The sequence below is a fragment of the Macrotis lagotis genome, chromosome 1 (assembly GCF_037893015.1).
Source record: "Macrotis lagotis isolate mMagLag1 chromosome 1, bilby.v1.9.chrom.fasta, whole genome shotgun sequence".
Lineage (NCBI taxonomy): Eukaryota > Metazoa > Chordata > Mammalia > Peramelemorphia > Peramelidae > Macrotis > Macrotis lagotis.
This window is the reverse complement of record NC_133658.1, coordinates 579,605,264-579,627,200: the sequence shown is the minus strand read 5'-3', so window position 1 is coordinate 579,627,200 and position 21,937 is coordinate 579,605,264. Positions and strand designations below refer to the sequence as shown.

Here is a 21,937-nt window from a genome sequence, read left to right as displayed (position 1 = left end):
CCCTTAACAGATAAAGAAACTGAGATCCATGGAGATGAAGGTATTTGCCCAACCTCACATAAGTAGTAAGCATTACAAGCAGGATTTGAAACCATGTTGTCTGCCTCCAGATTCAGGATTCTCTCTACTATACCATGCTGCTCTGAGCAGCTTGTAAACCATTCATTTTGGTGCTATGATGTATCTTCAAATCCATCTGTTCTGTAGGACTGCTGAGTCTCAGAGAGAGGCCATCAGGACCTCATCTGGAATGTCCATATTTCCCACAGGTATATCTGTGCAAGTTTATGGAAAGGTTTTTGCCCCCTACTTTAAAGTCTGGACACGGAGGACATCAAAAGAAAGGATCTGTGAAACAAGTCCATGCCCCAGGAATCTGACTCCAAGCCATATATCTGCTCTTTGAAAACTGAGCTCAATCCCCTGTCCCTAGAGAAGGAGATCCCAATAGGAGGCATCAGAATGTGATGGAGAAGAACTCAAGGAATGGAATGTTAGAAAGGGAAAAAAAACTGCATTTCTTTTCTCTAATTAGAGAGGGGGAAAACTCTCACAGAAAGGATCCCCTTTCATTTGGTGAAAACAAAATCACCACCAGCTGATGAAAACCATCCAAGTCACTGAGGTTTCTAATCAAGCTGACCTATTATACTTGAATCAAACATATACATTTTAGTATAAGCTAAGAATTCAGGATAAATTATTTTTTAAAAGTTTACAAAACCTGAGCACAGTATTTTAAAAAGAAGTTTATATCAGTAATGTTAGTGTAAAAATTATTTATGACAAGAAATAATTTTTATAATGTTTTATTTAGACAGCAACGAGTGTATGTGTGTGTGTCTGAGTGAGAGTACTAGAGTGCTTTAACTGATATCAGAATGACTAGGGAATCTGACTTTGACTAAATGAAACTAGATTGAACTGGTTTTTCCATGTTTAGTTAATTCTCTGTGAGTCAACTGATGGAATTTTGTTTCATGCTCATCGGTTTCAGAGCTCTCTTTGGATGTATTTTTAATTCTGTAAATCTTGAAAAAAATATTTCTCCAAGAGAATGTGCAAAAGTTGAAGCTATTAAAGAGCATACTTCAAGGACTATTAGAGATATTGCAGTGACTGTTGATGAAAGGAAGTCAAGCATTTAAAAGATCATTTAAACCCAAAATGAGACAAGATCAGTTTCTCTAATTACAGTTGTAAATGAAAAACAGTGGGAAAACCCTTTAAACTATTATTGTGCAATGACCCAATTAATCCTCAGTAAAAAGCAAAGGCCTTCCAAAGAATCTGACCACTAGACAGTACTATTGATTCCTCTGTAAAGCAGTATGGGTATTTTGGTGTTACAATAACAGAGATCAACTTATTTATAGCTGCCAACTGCTGCTATGAAGAAAAATGCTCTTCATGGGCAAGGAAATTCAAAGACCAGAGTACTAAAGATTAGAAAAAGGTGAGTTTTACCAATAAAACTCAGGTTTTCATTCAAGACTATGCCAAAGTCAAATGAGCCTATACAATATGTTTCTTCTCCATTAGATTATAAAACATCCACACAATTTTGAGAATTTTTAAATTTCCAACCATCTGTAGATTTTTATCTCATTGAAAGAATGATAAACTCTGATAACTATATACTGTATATTTAAAAGCAGGATTATTCCAAAATTATCAAAATTCACAAATGGAATTATAATATTGCTACTAACAAAAGCCTTGTACATTACATATATCACAAAAACTTGAGAATTTATCCAAGAAGTGGAGATAAGCTTACATCAATGACCTCCAATTTGGCTGATTTATTTGGATTATATCTAAGCAATATTTACTGTATTAGAAATTAAAGCATATTAGCATTATTATGAGAATAATGTCCTCACAGATCCCCTGAAAGGGACTCAGAACCCCCCCCCCCCCACTACCTTAATGATACTTTGAGAATCACTGGTCTACAGTTTAATCTGGGTTGAAAAACATTACTCATGAACCAAGGAAACATTGTACACATTAATGACAATGCTGTGAGTTGAATAACCTTGATGGATGCGGCTCCTCTCAACAGTTTAGAGTTGGGACAATCCTATGAGACCAGTTATAGTCAATACTATCCACATCCAGAGGAAGAAAAACAAACCAAACCAAACCAAAAAAAAAAAATAAAATAAGAAGAAGAAGAAGAAGAAAACCCTACAGAATCTGAATGAATACTACATTCACTTTAAAAAATTTTTCTTATGGTGAATGTCCATCAATTGGGGAATGGCTGAACAAATTGTGGTATATGTATGTTATGGAACACTTTTGTTCTATTAGAAACCAGGAGGGATGGAAATTAAGGGAAGCCTGGAAGGATTTGCATGGACTGATGCTGAGTGAGATGAGCAGAACCAGAAGAACATTGTACACCCTAACAGCAACATGGAGGTGATGATCAACTTCAATGAACTTGCTCATTCCATCAGTGCAGCAATCAGACACAATTTTGGGGTATCTGTGATGGAGAATACCATCTGTATCCAGAGAAAGAATTGTGGAGTTTGAACAAAGGCCAAAAATTATCATCTTCAATTTTTAAAAAAGTTATCTTATGTAATTTTTCTATCTCTTATACTTTATTTTTCTTCCTTAAGGATATGATTTGTCTCTCATCACATTCAATTTAGATCAATGCATACCATGGAAACAATGTAAAGACTAACCAAATGCTTGTCTTCTGTGGAGGGGTGGGGGAAGGGAAGCAAGATTGGGGGAAAATTGTAAAATAAATTAAATTATAAAAAAAGAAACTACAAGGCTAAAAAAAATTAAAATTTCTCATGGTTTTCTTTCCTATCTCATAGTTTTTCTTTCTTCTCCCTTAGTTCTAATTCTTCATACAGAAAATGATTAATCTGTAAACATGTTAAGCACAAATGTATATGTACAGTGTTCTCCAGACTGTTCACAGCTGATGGGAGTGGGGTGGGAAGGGAGGGTGAAAGGAAATTATGTAACTTATAATTATGCATATGCATGTGGATGAATGTTGAAAAATTTTCATAATATGTAATTGGAAAAATAAAATATCAATTATAAAAAAAAGAAAAAACATTGTTCATGAGTAATTAGCTCTTTGCTGGAATAAAAGACTTAAATTCTAGCCTTACCAGGTGGCTAGGTAGTACAGTGGATAGAGCACCCGCCCTGGAGTCAGGAGTAACTGAGTTCAAATCCGACCTCAGACACTTAATAATTACCTAGCCTGTGGCCTTTGGGAAGCCACTTAACCCCATTGCCTTGGAAAAAAACTAAAAAAAAATTTAGTCTTACCTTCATGATAATTCTGTTGTAGGTCAATAATAATTAATAACAATAATAGATTTTTTAATCTATATTATCTCATTTTTTTTCTACACAATTCTGTGATATTACTACCACTGAGGAAGAGAGACTAAATAACTTTCCCAGAGGCAGAATTCACAATCTGGTCTTCCTGATCTTCCTGATCCCCAAAATCTAAGGTTCTAGTCTCTCTGGGTTTTAATTTTCTCATCTATAAAATGGAAAGAAAGTTTATTGTGTCAGAGGAATCTGGCGAGAGTATTGGTATCCTATATATAAAAGCATCTTAATAAGACCACCGCAGAAATGCAAAAGACTCATTGATGCCAAGTCCATTCGTGTCCTTGACCACAAAGCTATCACAGCTCCCCCACGGGCACTCCGTCGGGCCCCTTCTTCCCTTACCTTCTCAGCGTCTTGCTCAAATAGCCGTAGCTGGAAGCATTGGTCTAGTTTGAGTTTGCGGACGTGCCACATCTGGTGCAGGTGTTGCCGGGTTGAGTGCAATTTGTCCAGGAGGCTGGTGATCTTGGGGACCAGGCTCTGGAAGTCGGCGCTCCCGGGGATGCAATTGCGTCCTGAGAAGCCGTCACTGCAGCGGATGCACTGGAGCAGCCGCTGCCCTTCCCTGTCCAGCTCCTCCACCGGGGCCTTCAGCACCTTCTTCTTGAGCTGCGTGTGCTCATCGATGAGCCGCCGAGAGCCTTCCACATCCACCGGGAACTCCTTTCGGGCCAGCATCTCCTGAAGGTCCTCAAGGCGGGAGAGAAGATGCACAGCGCTGTTGAAGAACTCCTCCAGGGAGACCCGGAGCTCGATCCACTCGTCGTGGTTGTAGTCCAGGGAGCCTTCGAATTCCTCCGTCAGCTGAGAGGGGTCCACCAGCTTGGCCAGGCCTTCCACCGACACCATGCTTGTCTGGAAACAAGGAGAGAGAGAAGCAGAATGACTCAGACTGGGAGATGTGAGAGCCAAGGCCAGGAGAGACAAGGCAAAGCCTTGCCTAAGAACAGCTCTCATGGAGAGAGCTCCCTAAGGCTTACCCTGGGGTACCTGCCTAGCATTTCACTTATGTGCCCTTTGAGCATGACTCTGTGTGTAGAGATAGATATTATGCATGTGAACAGTGTGCATGTGAATATATGTGTACCACGTATGTACAAGTATATATAAATATATATATATATATGTAAATTCGTTTCTTTGAATCCCCAAAACAATTCCTAGACAATAGTAAGAACCTTGTGTTTGTGATTGGTCCTTGCAGCAATCCCACAAAATGGGTGTTATTACAATACTCATTTTATAGCTAAGAAAACTGAGATCCCCCAAGATTAAGTTAATTGCTTGGGGTCACACACATAAGTGTCTGAAGTGGGGTAACAACCAGATTCCCCAGGACTCCAAGCAGTGGTTTAACTGGGATTTAGCAAAAACAAACATACAAAACAACAAACCAAATAGGGCCAAGAAGATATAGATCAATGTCCATCTTTTTGACTGGAAAGGAAAAAGCCACTGGGGTGGACTCATGGATCCCTAAATCCAAATACAGTCAATGCTCTTTGGGTCAGTCAATCAACAGCATTTTATCAAGGGCTAAATATATTTGAGGCTCTATGCTAAACACTGGGGATAAAAAGAAAGGGAAACGAAAAGAAAATCATCTGTCTTAAAGGAGCCTGGAGGTCATCCTCTCCCCATGAGAACCAGAAATCCTAAGACAGAAAGTCCCTGCATGGCCATACATTCTGAGTGAGTAGCTGTACTCCCATTTCTTTCTTTCCTTCCTTGCTAAAGCTCCAGACTGCTCCTCCTCCCAGAAAAGAAAGGAAAAAAACAGTTACTAAAGATAATCCTGAAGATTTCATCAGTAGCTGTGTAAATAACCAGGGTAAAGATAGAAGATACACAGAGTTGACAGAAGGTAATCTGAAGAATCACTGAGATGTTCAGAGGAACTAGCAGACAAATTCAAAAGTTCTCTATCCATGCCTTATATATCCGTCCTCCCCTCTCCCCTCCCTCCATGGGGCCAATCAATGATGGATAAGCCCAGTTCAAGGACCAAGAAAGCTGGACTTGGGGTTTCTCAGAAGTGAATTCAAATCCTGACTCTGACACTCAACATCTATATAACTTTGAACAAATCACTAAATTGATGAGGGCCTCAATTTCCTCAGCTATAAAATAAGGAGGTTGAATTGTTGCTGTTTTTCAGTCACGTCCAACTTTTCATAGGGTTTTCTTGGCAAAGATACTAACTAGAATGATTTGTCATCCTCCTGTCCAACTCATTTTACAGATGAAACTGGGGCAAAATGGGTTAGGAGACTTACCCAAGACCACACAGCTAGTCACATTTGAATTCAGGTGTTCCTGACTGCTTGGCATTTTATCCACTGTGCCACCCAGCTGCTCCTGAAGGTTGGGCTAGATAACCTCAACCAACCTTTCTTTCTCTAAATCTGATTCTTCTTTTCTGATTTTTATTAACTTCAGATTTACTGATCCAATTTAGTATGAACACCTTAATAAAGTAAAGTGGATTCAAGGGAATCAAAGCTACTTGAACTGGATAATTCCAGAAATCCAATCATCCATCCCTCTGCCCTCAGGGAAGTACACATTTTCTCTAAATCTCTCTTAAAGGATAAGATTCTCACCCTAAGAAATGTGACTACATTGGCCTCCATTGCCTTCTATTTGCTAGAGGCAAAGTGATACTGTGACTAGAATCAGTGACGGGAATTCACAAAGACCTGTTTTTCTTAGAGACTATCTGTAGATCTCAGGTTCTCTGAGTGCAGACTGGAGGCCATCCTCTCCCCCTTGAGAACCAGAAATCTTGAGATAGAAAGTCCTTGCACTGCCATACATTCTGAGTGAGTGGCTGTACTCCATTTCTTTACTTCCTTCCTTACTGAAGCTCCAAGCTGCTCCTCCTCCCAGAAAAGAAAGGAAAAAACTGTTACTAAAGATAATCCTGAAGATTTCATCAGTAGCTTGAATCCTTAACATTGCAACTTCTCTCCCCACTGTTTATTACAATCATAGGGATTGGAACAGGTAGATGGTATGGTAGATGTAGTTCTGGAACTGAAATCAGGAAGATCTGAGTTCAAATTTGATCTCAGACATTTTCTAGTTTAACTGTATGATTCTGGCCAAAAACTCAACCCCATTTGCCTCAGTTTACTCATATGTAAAATGAATTAGTGAAGAAGATGGAAAACTACTCCAGCATTTTTTTTTTGCCAAAAACAAAAAGATGTAGTCAAAAAGAATCAACAACGGGGATTGGCCACCAAAAGGGATCTCTGCCTTCCCAGAATACCAATAGCATTTTGCTCATTGCTATTTCAGGCACTGATCATTTTCTATTTTGGATTACGCTCTTTGTATATCTGTATCATCTTCCTGAGATAACAGACAAAGCCACACAGATAGTGTCTTACTTTCAACATGAACACTTTCTTGACCTCAAACCATTTTGTTCCCTCCTTCACTAAGCACCTTGTATTTATATACTTGGTATTTGTTTTCTATTTGTTCTGTATATACTTAAGTCTCCTCTGATCAATTGTAAAGTTTTTGTCAGTTTGGATTGCTTCAATCTTTTTTTGTGTGTGTATCTTTGGCATCAGCACAGTTACTGGTACTTAGAAGATATTCAATTTTTTTAAATTAATTGCTATAAGTAGTGTTGTTTTAATCACCTTTGTAAACTCTCCTACCCCAGCACCTGCTTTGCTGAGATGACAAGAGTAAACCAAGAAAACTTGGGTTCAATCCTACCTCTAAAATATCTTCACTGTGCCTCAGTTTCCCAATGCAGAAAATGAGTTTGTTAATGAGAGAGACAGAGACAGAGATAGACAGAGACAGAGACAGAGACAGAGACAGAGACAGAGACAGAGACAGAGACAGAGAGAGAGTTTGGTTTTTTGGAACCACATCTGTGATTTCATTGGAATGGGGAAGGTGTGGGCAAGCAAACTCCCTTATACTTTATTGAAATGTGATGTTTTTGATGTCAGGAATGATGTTTTCATCTGGCTTATTGACTGAGCAATGTAGAAAAATGACAGATCTGAAACTCATGCTTTTACAGAGTTGCCTGAGGCACTAGGAGATTGACTCATCCAGGGTCACACAACCAATATATGTTAGAGGCAAGAATTTCACCCTGATCTTACTAACTTTGAGGCTTCCTTCTCTCATGCTTAATACTAATATTATGTGGGAAAGTATATGGTTCTCAGGAGAATATTATACAATAATTCCAAAGGACCCATAATGAAAAATGCCATTCATCTCCAGAGACAGAGAGAACTAATGAATCTGAATGCAGATTGAAGCATATATTTTCCCCCACTTTCTCTATTTTTCTTGTTTCTTTTTATTCTTGTCTTTTTCTTGTGTGTGTTTTCTTTTGCAACATGGCTAACATGGGAATATGTTTAGCATGGCTTCACATAAATGATCAATATCATATTACTTGACTTCTTAAAAGACAGGAGAGAGAATTTGCATCTCATAACTTTATAAATGAATGATAAAATTTTTTAAAATGTAATTGGGAAATATTTAATGAAATTAAAATATTTCAAGCATAGCTTCTTTTAAGGTATGAAAAAGTCCTTCACATACATTCTTGTTTAACTTCCTTCAAAGGAAGTTCAAAGGATATAGTACATCAAAGCATCATTGCTAACTTTTAAAACTCTATTTATCTATTGGCAAGTTTGGGTGTTTGGGGGGGGTTATTTTTTTTGTATTCAGTAGGGGCACAACCAAAGCTGGTGACTGGTGGTTGTTATTTGTTAGCCTAACTCATATCATGCTTTTCAAGACTGCCTTCCTTTATTAAATCTGTATCAATTGGCAACTCTATATTAACCACATTACTAAAGATTTCTCTAAACTCACTGAGGCATTGACATAATTTTGGTTCCCTTAGGCTATGATGGTAGCAAATACTGATAAATTCTACCCAGCTCAAAAGACTTCATGAGTACCTCATTATGAGTACAGGCCTAGAGAATCAAAGGAGGAATAGTCAAAGAGTTGGCCACTGTGTGAAGAAATATACTGGTTGTCCAAGGCACTACTATAATAAGCAACTACTAAGAATAGAATGGTTGCTATCTGCAATTTTTAGAAGGACTTTCCTTAATAGGAAATTGAAGATCCTTGACAAATACAAGGGTATTAAATACTTCTCTGCTTCATATGCCCTCAACACTTAAAGATTCTGCTAGCCCTGTATATTTTAACATGTGCTAACTTGTTTTCTAAGGATCTGTTTCCACCAGTGGTATGTCAGCTCCTTGAGAGTAAGCACTATTTCATTTTTATCTGTCTGCTAAAAAAAATTGCAAATGGAGTCACAAAGAACACAACCAAGATGACTAAAAAACAATAACAATGATGCCCAGCACCTGCCACAGAGCTTGTTGATTGATTATTTCCCCCCTGCTGTAGACTTTTCTCTTTTCCTGAGTGGGAAGTTGCCAGATAGTCTTCCTTTAGAAGCTGGGACAGGCTTGCCCTAAGGAAAGGCCAGGTAGTTAAACCTTTTTATTAAGTTTCATGATTTACCAGAAAGGTCATCTCCAGTGTTTTTAGCTCATAAATTCCAAACTATTGCCATAGATCTTGTTTGTACAAGCTAGAAGGAGGGGGAAGGTTAGGAGAGAAGTCTCCTTCAGGCCTCTCAAGTTTTACCTAAGGTGATTGATTGAGAGCTATGAGAAAGGGGCTCAATGATTTCTGCATGAAGTCACATAACCTATTGCTTTAGTTACATCTATAGACAACAGCCATCATCCTACCAAGATTCAGTCTTAGAAGCTGAAAGCACAGTTCACATTTTCTTACTGCCCTTGGAGAATGGAGAGTCCAGAATGGGAAGCTGCTGACAGATTAATAGCAGTTCTAAGTCTTTTTTTTTAGGGTTTTTTTGGCAAGGCAAATGGGTTGAGGTGGCTTGCCCAAGGCCACACAGCTAGGTAATTATTAAGTGTCTGAGACCAGATTTGAACCCAGGTACTCCTGACTCCAGGGCAGGTGCTTTATCCACTGCACTACCTAGGTGCCCCAGTTCTCAGTCTTTTTAAAAGAAAATAACACGTGAAAGCTCCTCTCCCCACTGGTGAGTGAGAAAGGTCAAGAGGGGCCTAAGATCCAGAATTCTAAGGGTGGGGAATGTCCCAAATTTAGAGGTGGAATAAATGCTTGATAAATTGATTTACGTTAGTGTGGCATTCATTCAAAATCCTCAGAGCCATCAGCAAGGGATTCATGACCCTCTGGGGACAGTTAACTTTGTAAAAAATTTTGACTCTTGAAGTTCTCCCAACACTGTCTATAGTACATGGAGTACTACTGGAAGACCTGGGTTCAAATCCCCCTCAGACTGTTAACTTATTGAATAATCCTGGGCAAATAACAGCTTGTCTCTGTTTCTGAGCCTGAGTTTCCTCAGTTAAAAAAAAATGGAGAAAATAGTGCCTACCTCATAGGGTTATTGTGAGGATCTAATGAGAAAATATAATGTCATTTTCAAACCTTAAAATCACTATTTAAATGGGAGTTATTATTTTGCTGTACATTGAAATTTTTTTGTTCATTGTGCATTGAAATTCATGGAAGAAGACTAAAGGGAAAAAATAATCACAATGGACACAGTAATATAAGGGCAAATAATTTTGAAATTCATCAAAATTCAGATCAATGTGGTAACCAATCTTGAAACTAAAGGCATGAAAGTGAAACTTGTCTCCCTCTTCTCAGAAGAGAGGTGGTAGACTTTGGATTTAGAATGTCATATGGTCACCAGATAAAGCCAAAATGTTCGTTTGGTTTTTAATGACTATACTTTTTTTGTTAAAAGGGAAAGGGATGTGCTGAGAGGGAAGGCAGGATTTGAAAGTCATATGGATAGAGAGAAAGGAAGGAAGGAAGAAAGGAAGGAAGGAAGGAAGGAAGGAAGGAAGGAAGGAAGGAAGGAAGGAAGGAAGGAAGGAAGGAAGGAAAGAAGAGAAACATGCAGATTAAAGAGAAGGAAAGAAGAAAAGTAGAGTTAGGGTCTAGTTGATATGGAGAGGACAATAAAAGCAACCAATACTACGACAGAAACAGTTTCTCACCTCAAAGATGAATTTGGAGCTGCCAAAGTTGGTTTTCTGCTTTTGCCAGAAGTTGTCAGGCTTGATGATAAGGGCCACATGGATCTCAGCAGGGAAGGCCTCCTGTAACGTCTTCAGCAGGGGCTTGATGAGGTCCCACTTGGAGCCCCTCATGTCTATAATAACAGTGAAGCCACGTTTGCACACGTCCTCACTATGGGAAGAGAGATAGGACAGGTCACTCACACCAGTTGCAATAAGATGGAGAGGCACTTCAGGCTACCTACCATTGTGTCTGGCCTCTAGCCACAACATCAGGCCAATATGGGCTACTGAAGACTTCAATATCCCTGACCTTGGAGAAGCATCATGGTATAGTGAACAGAGCACCAAATTTCACCCTCAGACACTTACTGGCTATGTGACCCTGAACAAGTCACTTACCCTCTATGACCCTCAGCTTCTTTAGCTGTAAGATAAGTGGGGTTAGACTAGATGACTTCCGAGGCCCCTTTTAGCTCTAAATCTATGATCCATTTCCCAGATGTCCTTCTTCCAAGAAGTAATCCGAAAGTGGTGTCAAATAACTGACTGTTAGGTCTGGATTCTCCAACCACTATATTATGTGCATTCACAAATATTTTTGTTATTAAACCTTTGGTTGTGTGTTTCTCATTCTATTCCCTTGATTTAAACTCTAACCCAGTCCTTTCCCTCAACTCCTCTTTCTTCATTGCTGGCTAGTATCTGCTTCATTTCCATCGAATATCCTTCAAATTTGACCTCTACTATAAGGTCTCTTCCAGCTTGATATTAATGATATGGAGAGGGACTGGAGCTGTGATTTCATTAGCACAAAAAAAACTAAAGCCCTGATGAGGATACTCCATCTTCTAATGCAAGTTGCACTCTTTTTGCAATTTGTTCTTAGGGAACTGCCTAGAAACAGAGGCTACTAATCCATACATAAGGATCCTTGGGGTTCTTATAAGGACTCATTTTAAAAATGTGATTATATTGTATTGTATTTTTATTGTATCTTTCTTTTACTCTTCTATTATAGTTTTGCTTATTTTGTTATTGTATTTTATTTTTCTTTTTTTGTTTTTGTATAGTATTTTCTTTTATTCTTGTGTTGGATTTTTGTTTTTTAAATTTTATTCTTGTATAGTATTGTATTTTTCTTTATTTTTTGTTCTTATATTGGATTGGAGTTTCATTGTATTTTTTTATTTTATTATTACATTTTAATCTGGTTCAGGCAGCACTCAGGAGTATTGTGAAGGGCAAGCTTCAGGTTTGACACATCTAGCCTAGAACTGTTGTTGGTCCTTCATTCTCAAAGATAAGCAGTGACATTGCAGTGTGATGTTTTAACTTGCCTAAATTGGATTTAAGTGAGGCAGAGCTGCCCAAAGTAGTCAGCTTCACCTCTCCTCCAGAGTCATTTGAGTCCAGTAGCAAGACAAAAATTAAGACAGCCAGGAGTATTTGAGAAGCCAAGGGACTGGTTCAAAGTCACACAGCAAGAATATGTATCACCAATGAGGTTTGAAATCTTTGTTTCATTATAAGTGTTCACAAGTTTTATTGTTATGGAATATATATGATATAAACGTGCATTTTCTCTCATTCTACTCCCTTTATTTCATTCATGAAGAAATCTAAATTTCTAGTCCAGAACCCTTCCCCAATTCCAATTCTTTATGTCCTTGAGGACCAGGTCTCTCTACTACAAACTGAACTTGGCCTTGGCCTTCATACTCTCAGTCAAGTCATAGAATCACAGAGCTAGAAGAAACCTTCCAAGCTATCCAATGCAACTCTTCATTCTACAGGCAAGGAGATGTAGGCCCAGAGAGGAAAAGAGACTCACCCAAGGTCTCATGGCTAGTAAAGTAGCAGAGTTGGAATTCGAATTGATTCCAACCACAATGTTGTCCTTTCCCTCGAACCAGTGCTGGCTCCTAGCTTTCTAAATCCTAATTTCTATTTATGACACCCACCTTCTGCCAGTCCTATAAATCAGAATCAGCTAGGATTGTGTCTATCATCTACATCCAATTAGTAGTCAAGACCTCTCAATTCTATGTCTGTAATAACTCTTGCTCCCACTTCCTTTCCAATGGGTTCTGCTCGTTATCCTTTCCCTTAGGTTAAAATACGAGCTCTTGGTTGGTCTAGAAAATTCTTCTCTATTTCTGAAATTGTGAGTCAATATGTATAAGAGCCTTAACTGGACTCCCTAACTTGAAACTCCCCCTCCTCAACCCAATCAACTCAATTGAATAAACATTTGTTAAAAGTGCTTACTATGTGCCAGGTGGATGGGCAATTTGGTGTTGCAGTGCCAGGATAGAGTGCCAGGCCTGGAGTCAGAAGGATCTGAGTTCAAATCTGACTCTTAGCCATATGATACTGGGCAAGTCACTGAAATCTCTTTGCCTCAGTTTCCTCATCTATAAAATGAACTGAAGAAGGAAATGGGAAAACCACTCCAATATCTTTGTCAAGAAAACCTCAAATGGGTCGAAATTAATCCACAAAATAACAACAAAATGTGCCAGTTACTGTTGGGAAGTGGGGGGGGGGATACAAAAAGAACTAAAAATACAGTCAAATTTGTTCTCCACACTACTCCTATATTAATCTTGCTAAACCAAATTATTCCCTTAATAAAAACTCTTTCATAGTTCCCTGCTGCTTACCAAATGGAGCACAAATTCTTTTTTTATTTACCCATTACTAAAATATTCTTCTTTTAGAGTAAACATAATACCCCCTCCCCCACAAAAATATAAAACCCCATGAGGAATAAAGTAAAAGAAAGAGAAAAAAATGTTTCAGTTTGTTCTCTGATACCATCAGCTCTGTCTCAGGTGGATCACATTCTTTATCATAAGTCCATCACAAAAGTTACTTCCATATTTTCCCACAATTGCTGTTGCTGATTGTAATTCCTTCCATCCATTCCTCCCCACTACCATATATTATATTTTCTCTCTCCTTTCACTCTGTTTCTCTTCTAAAATGTGCTGTAGGGTAGCTGAGTGGCACAGCTGACAGAGCACTGGCTCTGGGGCTAAGAGGCCCCAAGGCCACAAACCACCTCAAAGACCCAGCAACCACCTGGCCCCATGGTCCCGAACAGGCCACCAAATTCCAGCACCTTGCAAAAAGTAAAAAAGAAAATGTGTTATACCTGACTATTCTCTCCTATGATCTACCCTCTCCTCTATCACCCACATTCCCCCCTCCCCCATACCCCTTCTCTCATTTTTTCTTTATATGTCTATACCCTATTGAGTTTGTATGCTGTTTCCTCTCTGAGCCATTTCTGATGAGAGTGAAGGTTCCCTCATTCCCCCTCACCTTCCCCCTTCCAAAAAAATCTTTTATATGAAATATCTTAGCCTATTCCACCTTTCCTTTCTCTTACTCATAGTACATTTCCCTTTTAGCTATTGACTCCATTTTTACAATATATTGTATCTTCAAATTCAGCTCTCTCCTGTGCCTCATCTATAAAAGCTCCTTCTACCTGCTCTATTAAATGAGAAGGTTCATATGAGTATTATCTGTATCATTTTTCTGTGCAGGAATACATGCAGTTCATCATCATTAAGTCCCTCATAATTTACCCTTCTCCTCCACTCTCTATGCTTCACCTGAGTCCTGTACTTGAAGGTCAAACTTTCAGCCCAGATTCTTTAAACTGATATTCAAGGCTCAGTACTATAGAGCCCCAAAGTACCTTGTCATCTATATTTCAAAAGCAAATGTGTTATACTGGAAAAAATCTTGAGGCTTGAAGGCTTGAGTTTGAACTTTGACTATGTGGTCACTCACTAGCTGTGTGGTCTTTAAATATGTTGCCTTGATACTCATGGCATCTTCAAGACTTAAAAGGAGGTACTACAGCCCTTGCACAGAGCCTTAAAAGAGAATCTGTTGGCCAGCATCAACAAAAGTCATACAAGATGAGAAATCTTGGATGGGTTTTGAATTTTATCAGTAAAGGGAGTATCCATATCAGTGAGATCACAGGACTACTAAAGGATTGCCGACCACTCTGAAACATATATTCTACAAAATAACCCAAATGGATTGCATGGTATTCTTTGAATATACTTGAGTTTCCTACCTCTCACTTTTGCTTGTACTGTTTCCAAGACTGCCCTTCCCCCATTTCTATTATTTAAATCTTAGATTCAAGCTTCATCTTAAATAACACCTCTTTCACAAAACCTTTCCTGATCTCCCTTAATTAAATGTGATCTCTCTCATCCTTGGAACTAGTCAGCATTTTATGCCTTTCAAAGTACTTATCACATTCTATGTTCTGAAGTTATTTTGTGTACTTGTATCACTTTCTTTGTCACCTTTGTTTCATTCACACTGCCCTTCTCGAGCCATACCTTCTAGAGAGTAAGTGCTCAGAAATATTCCTAAATTGAATTGAATGCTTGCCCTATGAAGAAATATGTTCTTGTTTAATTTATAATTACCATGTTCACTGGTCTAATTATGTTTAACCTATGCTCATTAAATTCACAGTATCTGGCTTCTTTAAAATAAAAGGTTTCCAAAGAAACAAAACTGGACACTTTGTTGTTATATTGACCCAGTTTGTCCCCAAAGAAGAGATGAAAAGAGGCACCTTCTTTCAACTTTTTTGCAAAGATGAGGGACTATGGGCATGGAATATTGCCCATAGCATTACTTTTTCTCATCTTTCCTTTTCATTTCTTTATTTCTTTTCTTTCTTTCTTTCTACAAAGGATCATGTACCAAGTAGGAGAGTGAGGAAGAATAAATTCAGAAATGAGGTTAAAATAAAATAAAAATCATCAATACAAATACTTTTTTAAAATCAGATACATGAAATAAGGAGATATGAGATGCGAGATAATTTTATTCAATGTGTTATCCACCAAGCCAAGTCCCCTTCTTTTGAGACATGTGGTATAGTCTAAGCAATAGCCTTAGGATCAAGAGGACCAGGTTTGACTCTCCTATCCAATACAATGATAGGATCATAGTTTTCTATCTGGAAAGGATTTCAGAAGTCATCTAATACCACCCAAACTCCCCCATTTTATGGATAAGGAAATTGGAGCCTTGGGCTAGTTTCTTTCTCTAGACCTCAGTTTCCTCATCTATAAAATGGGAGATTGGATTCATTGTTCTCAAAGGTCCCTTCTTATGATCCCATAAGATGGGACATTGAGAGTGAATTCTACTAATACAATTCAGAAAGACACTAGGCTAGACATGACTAGAGCTCTCCATACTGCTTCCTTCCTTAATTATGGTTATGCATTGTGGAACAGTACAAGCCACAAGCCTTTTACTCAAACAGCTGTATCCACACCCACATGACAATGAGTAAGGCCAGAGCCAGCATCATGAGCATCTTTGCTGTTATGGCACACCTCCCAACCTAACTCACTTCCCTGGTTGCATACATTCCACGCCTTCTTGCCCTACATTCTCCCTCCACCATGTCCACAGAATTTTACCAAATGCTTTCTTCCTATAATTAGTGGCAAGTTTCCATTTACACCTGCCCTCTATCTACCCTCTGATTTCCCTAAATAGTTCAGCAGAAGTGCCTATACCATCTGTTTCCCTTGCCACAGCTGTACCTCCCTCCTAAAGCCAGGGCAATCTCCCTCAGCTTGCACAGGGTATCACTTTCTCTCAGGCCCAGAACAGTCAGGGATCCTGCCTGCCCTCCAGACCTTCCTGAAAGATAGACAAGGACTTAGACGATGTTATTAAGTTGGGCTATGACAGGGATCCTGCCTGCCCTCCAGACCTTCCTGAAAGATAGACAAGGACTTAGACGATGTTATTAAGTTGGGCTATGACAAAAATCATCATTTCTTAACTTCTTAAAATACTCTTTTCCCTAAAACCTTAGTAGCTTACCACATAACTCAACATATGAGACTATTCCCACAATGAGGGACACAAATATGGTGGGAAAAACCATTGGAGTAACAAGTTTCCCTAGGGTCATCTTGCTCTGTTACAAAGAGATAGCATCTAGCTCTTTCTTCCTCCTCTTATATGAACTCAACTGACAGTCAGCCAACAAGCATTAATGAAGCATCTTTGATTTGTTATTCACTATATTCAGTGTTGGTGATATATAGAGAGAGGGAAAAAAATAATACCTGCTCTAAAGGACCTGACAATCTAATGCAGGAGACTGAATGGAAAGATCTATGTACAAACAGAATAAATTGAGGGTAATTTCAGAGGGAAGGTACTAAGATTAAAGAGGACTGGGAAAGGTTTCATGTAGAAGATGAAACTTTAGCTGATTCTTGAATGACAAGGCAACTGAAATGTAAAGATGAGAAAGGAGAAAATATTCCTAGTCCAGAAGCTGGGATTCTCCCTGAAAGCAGTCTCAGAGGAAGAGAAATATTGAAATCCTTGTGAGGTCTATTGTCTTCCTGTTGTCACAATGCAGCTGTCTCCCTCCCTGAGTTTAGTTAGTATACTGTCCCATTTTCTGTTAAACTGACATTCTTCCCCCCTTACCTCCATCCTTCTCCTAGGGACTGATGGGGCATCTGCTAGGACATATAAAGATTCCTTTTTGCTTAAGGAGCCTGCTCTTAGACTGATAGGTTTTCACAGTAAAAGGTTTATAGAGTCTAGTACAGTATCTGTCCAAACACTGTCTAGGACTGCCGCATGGTCCCTCCACCCTCAGCATTACCTCTATCACACAATCCAATACGAAAAGGGAAGAGGGAGTTGATTCCAACATTGTTTGGACCCAATTATCAAGTCTTCTTATCCAAGGCAAGGAAACCAAAAGTAAACTTGACTGGTACAATTTTGATCGGCAGTTCTAAGTTCCACCTGACCTTAGCTCTCTACTTACCTAATTCTGGTTCTAGCAAGATCTCTGACCAACAAAGAAACCTGTGAACAGCTGAACCTTCTCTCACCCATCACAATGATAGGATCATAGTTTTCTAGTTGGAGGGGGACTTGAGATGTCATCTAACACCACCCTTTCCCTGATTTTACAGAAGTAGCTGATGAGTCCCCTAAGGTCACCACCACTCTAAGTTCCACTCTCTCATTTCCACAAAAGCTAGCATTTATATAGTATTTTAAGGCTTGCAAATCACCTTACAAATATTAGCCTTATAATAATTTTATTATTATCCTCATTAATGGGTGAGGAAACTGAGTCATGGGGTGTTTATATGACTGGAACAAGATCACACAGTGTCTGAAGCCATATTTGAAATTAAGTCTTTCAGACTGCTTCCAATGTTCTATCCACACTAGCACCATCTAGCTTCCTACTGCATTGATGATCTCCCTTCCCTACTATTTGCTGCCCCTAAAATAATCTAGTGGAAGTTCCCATGCTACCTGTTGCCACTCTTCCCCATGCCCCCCTCCCCTTAAAAAGGCAAGGAATTTGATATTGATTATATGTGTATAGTCATGCAAAGCTTTTGCATATTAACCATGTTGCAAAAGAACACAGACCAGCTCTCCCCCCCCCAAATAAACCCAAGAATAATAAAATTTTTTAAAAAGTGTGCTTTGATGTACACCCTAACACAACATGGAAGTGCATACTCAAACTTAATGGACTTGCTCATACCAACAGGGCAACAATCAAGCACAAATTTGGGATATCTGCAATGGAGAATGCCATCTGTATCCTGAGAAAGAATTTTGGAGTTTGAACAAACACCAAAGACTATTAACTTTAATTTTTTTGAAGTTATCATATTATGTAATTCTGCTATATCTCATACTTTATGTTTCTTTCTTAAGGATATGATTTCTCTTTCATCATATTCAACTTAGATTAATGCATATCATGGAAACAATGTAAAGACTAACAAACTGCCTTCTGTGAGGGGCATAGGAAGGGAAGCAAGATTAGGTAAAATTCAAAATAAATAGAATATTTCCAAAAAAGTGTGCTTTGAATTGCACTCATACTTCAGCAATTTTTTCTCTGGAGGTGAATAGCATTTTTCATCTTAAGTCCTTCAGAATATTTAAGTCATTCACAGCTGATGAATTTACCATATCACTGTTGGTATATACATTGTTCTCCTTTTTGTACTCTTTTCACTCTGCATCATTTCATGTAAGAGTTTCTAGGTACTCCTGAAAGCTTCCTACTCATCATTTCTTTTAGCACAAATGGTATTTCATCATAATCATATATCACAACTTGTTCATCTACTCCTCAATTGATGGACATCTTCTTAATTTCCAATTATTTGCCACCACAAAAAGTTGCTATAAATATTTATGTATATATAGGTTCTTTTCCTTTTTCTATGATCTATTTTTGGGTATAGATATAGTAGTGTCGTTAATGGGTCAAAGTACATACAAAGTTTATGCTCTTGGGATAGGATTCCAAATTGCTCCCCAGAATGGTTGGATCAATTCACAACTCTTGCAATAGTGCATTTAATATCCCTGGTCTTCCACATCCCCTCCAACATTTGTCATTTTCCTTTTCTGTCATATTAGCCAATCTGAAAGGGATGAGCTAGTAACTCAATTAAATTTCGTTTGCATTTCTCTAATCAGTATTGATTTGGAGTCTTTCCTCATATGACTACAGTGACTGATTTCTTCATCTGAAAATTGCCTACTAGTATCCTTTGACCATTTATCAATTGAAGAATGAATCATTCTTTTTTATTTTATTTTTTTAGGTTATTTGCAAGGCAATGGGGTTAAGTGGCTTGCCCAAGGCCACACAGCTAGGTAATTATTAAGTGTCTGAGGTTGGATTTGAACTCAGGTACTCCTGACCCCAGCACTGGTGCTCTACCCACTGTACCATTTAGCCATCCAAATGAGTCATATTCTTATAAATTTTACTCCATTCTGTCTCTATTCAAGAAATAGGGTCTTTTTCAGCGAAATTTTCTGCAAAAAAAATTTTTCTCCCAGTTTCCTGCTTTCCTTTTAATCCTGGTTGCATCTTTTTATGCAAAACCTTTTTCATTTGTAATGCACTCTTGGTTATAAATTCTTCCCTTATCCATAAATCTGACAGGTAAGATGTTCCTTTCTCTCTCTTAATTTGCTTATGACTTTATAAATCATGTACCCATTTTGCCCTTATCTCAATATACAGAGTGAGATGCTGTTCTATACCTAGTTTCTACTTTTCTGCTTTCTAGTTTTCCCAGCAGTTTTTGTCAAATAGTGATTTCTTGTCCCCAAATTTTGTATCTTTGAGTTTGAAAAATAATTTTATTTTCTTAAATATGATTGCAAAGCAGTGGTTATATGTCAAGGATTTCCTCTACCCATGCCTCCATGATATAGTTTGATCCCACTATGCTGATTGTCATGGATTATTGAATGAACTACTACATAATCAAATTTTGAAAAAAGATAGGAGCCAGAGCAGCTAGGTGGCATAGTGGATACAGTGCTGGCCCTGGAGTCAGCAGTACCTGAGTTCAAATCTGACCTCAGACACTTAATTACCTAGCCACTTAACCCAATTGCTTTGAAAAAAACATAAAATAAAAATAAAATAAAAAAGAATATGACACATTCTCCAATTGATAAATAAACCTGAGACTCCTGGAGTCAGGAGGACCTGAGCTCAAATCCAGCCTCAGACACTTAATAATTGCCTAGCTGTGTGACCTTGGGCAAGTCACTTAACCCCCATTGCCTTAAATAAAATTTAAAAAGAAAAAGAAAAACATAGAGGCCATCCTGGATGCCCCTGAGGTCATATAGTCAAATATAAACCAGACTACACAATGACACATGCAAAATACCATAACATTCCATTGAGCTATACTGTGAATTGTCCATTCAACTGTTAAACTATCAACAAAACATTCAGGAATTGGTCCCCAATTTTATTAATTGATAATTTGGTTCACTTGATCATTCTGTATTGAATCTGAGAAAATGAATATTTGGGTGGCCATTGCAAACCTGCAACCTTGCTATAGCTTTCCCCATAAAGTAATCTTCAGCAAAAGGGCAGGTAGGTGGCACAATGTGAATAGAGCACTGGCCTTGGAATCATAACCCTGGGCAAGTCACTTAACCCTGATTGCCTCTCCTCCAGAGCCTTCTTCAGTTGTTCTGATATATATCTGGCTACTGGACCCAGATGACTCTGGAGGACTTAGCATAGCACCCCCTCACTCAAATTCAATTCATGTGCTTTTCATGGCATCATCTCCCTGTTGTCATTGTCTTCTTCAAGAATGAAGGACAAACATTATTATTATAACTTTCAGCAAAGTACCTGGCAAAAACTATAATCCCTCCAGCTTCATCTAATATCTCTTTCCTCATCACACACATTTGAACCTAGTAACTTTAGCTGAAATATAGGCTCTTGTATGTGAAGTTCCAAAATATACTTATTTATATATATCTATGCATGCATACCTACAGCAAAACCATGTCTCTCTTCAACATAAGGTATACCATGAAGCAAATCTACTTTTTCTATTATTTGATTATCCATGTTGGTAAATGTGTCTGAAACTGCTCTGATTTCATTATAACTAATCCATATAAGATTATATTTTGCAATTTCATATTATGTATTAAATCATTAATTTTGGGATTAACCCCAACCTACTTGTCACCTATAAATAGTCTGGCATCCACATTTGGGAATTTGCCAAGAAGCTTTTTACATACATCACTAACTGAATCATCTTGTACAAAAAAAGGCATTCTTCATATTTAGGATACTAATTCAAAGAATGTTTCTGAATCGTTGCTAAGTTGGGCTCTACACCTTGAAATGGTTTCAGAAGTGTCATACTAGGGAATTAGCTATAAGGATGTTTGCTGCCTCCTTGTTAAGATGTGAAAGCATTTAGATAATGAATGTGAAGTATATGAACCACAGCAACCCCAAAATGGTCACTCCCTCTTGGACCAGGTCCATCGCTGCCTTCACTGGAACAACCGGGCCAGAGCCACCATTCCAGTGCCCATCTCCACCCTCCCCATCCCCACTCTCTTTTTTTTCTACTGCTCCTAGGAGTCTGTAAGCTCTTCAGACAGTTTTGTTCCCCCCCACCCACCTCCTCCTCCATAGGCTGATTGATCCTCTTTCTCTTCCTCCTCCTTGTCACTTCATTCGCCTTCTGCCTTACACACACTCATCATTGTTTTTAATAAATAGCAAAGAAATACTAACATATTGCTTAAATGTTAAAACTTTTGCTTCTTTGAATAGCTAAAATTAGTCTCAAAGAGGACCAAAATAGAATTGTCACAGTTAAGAAAAGACAAAGTATACTACTTTGATACTTAGAAGTTTCTTTCCTACCTCCTCACTTCTTCTTGATTTGTATATTTTATTCAATTGTTTGATAATCTAATAAAACCATTCTGAAACACCTAGTTTTTTTAATTAAAGATTTTATTTGAGTTTTACAATTTTTCCCCCAGTTTTACTTCCCTCC

General features: G+C 38.3%; 1 protein-coding gene and 1 pseudogene across 9 annotated transcripts in view; both read right to left on the bottom strand.

Moving 5' to 3' along the window:
- KALRN (kalirin RhoGEF kinase) overlaps window positions 1–21,937 on the bottom strand; it is a 1,044,937-nt gene that overhangs the window by 609,792 nt on the left and 413,208 nt on the right. For all 9 annotated transcript variants that reach the window (XM_074214684.1, XM_074214682.1, XM_074214689.1 and 6 more), the window contains 2 exons: window positions 10,482–10,674; window positions 3,733–4,245 (listed from right to left, as the gene is read on the bottom strand). In XM_074214684.1, the coding sequence (XP_074070785.1) occupies window positions 3,733–4,245; window positions 10,482–10,674 (706 nt within the window). The remainder of the gene's footprint in view (window positions 1–3,732; window positions 4,246–10,481; window positions 10,675–21,937) is intronic.
- Window positions 13,880–21,342, bottom strand: LOC141507972 (ceramide glucosyltransferase pseudogene; annotated as a pseudogene).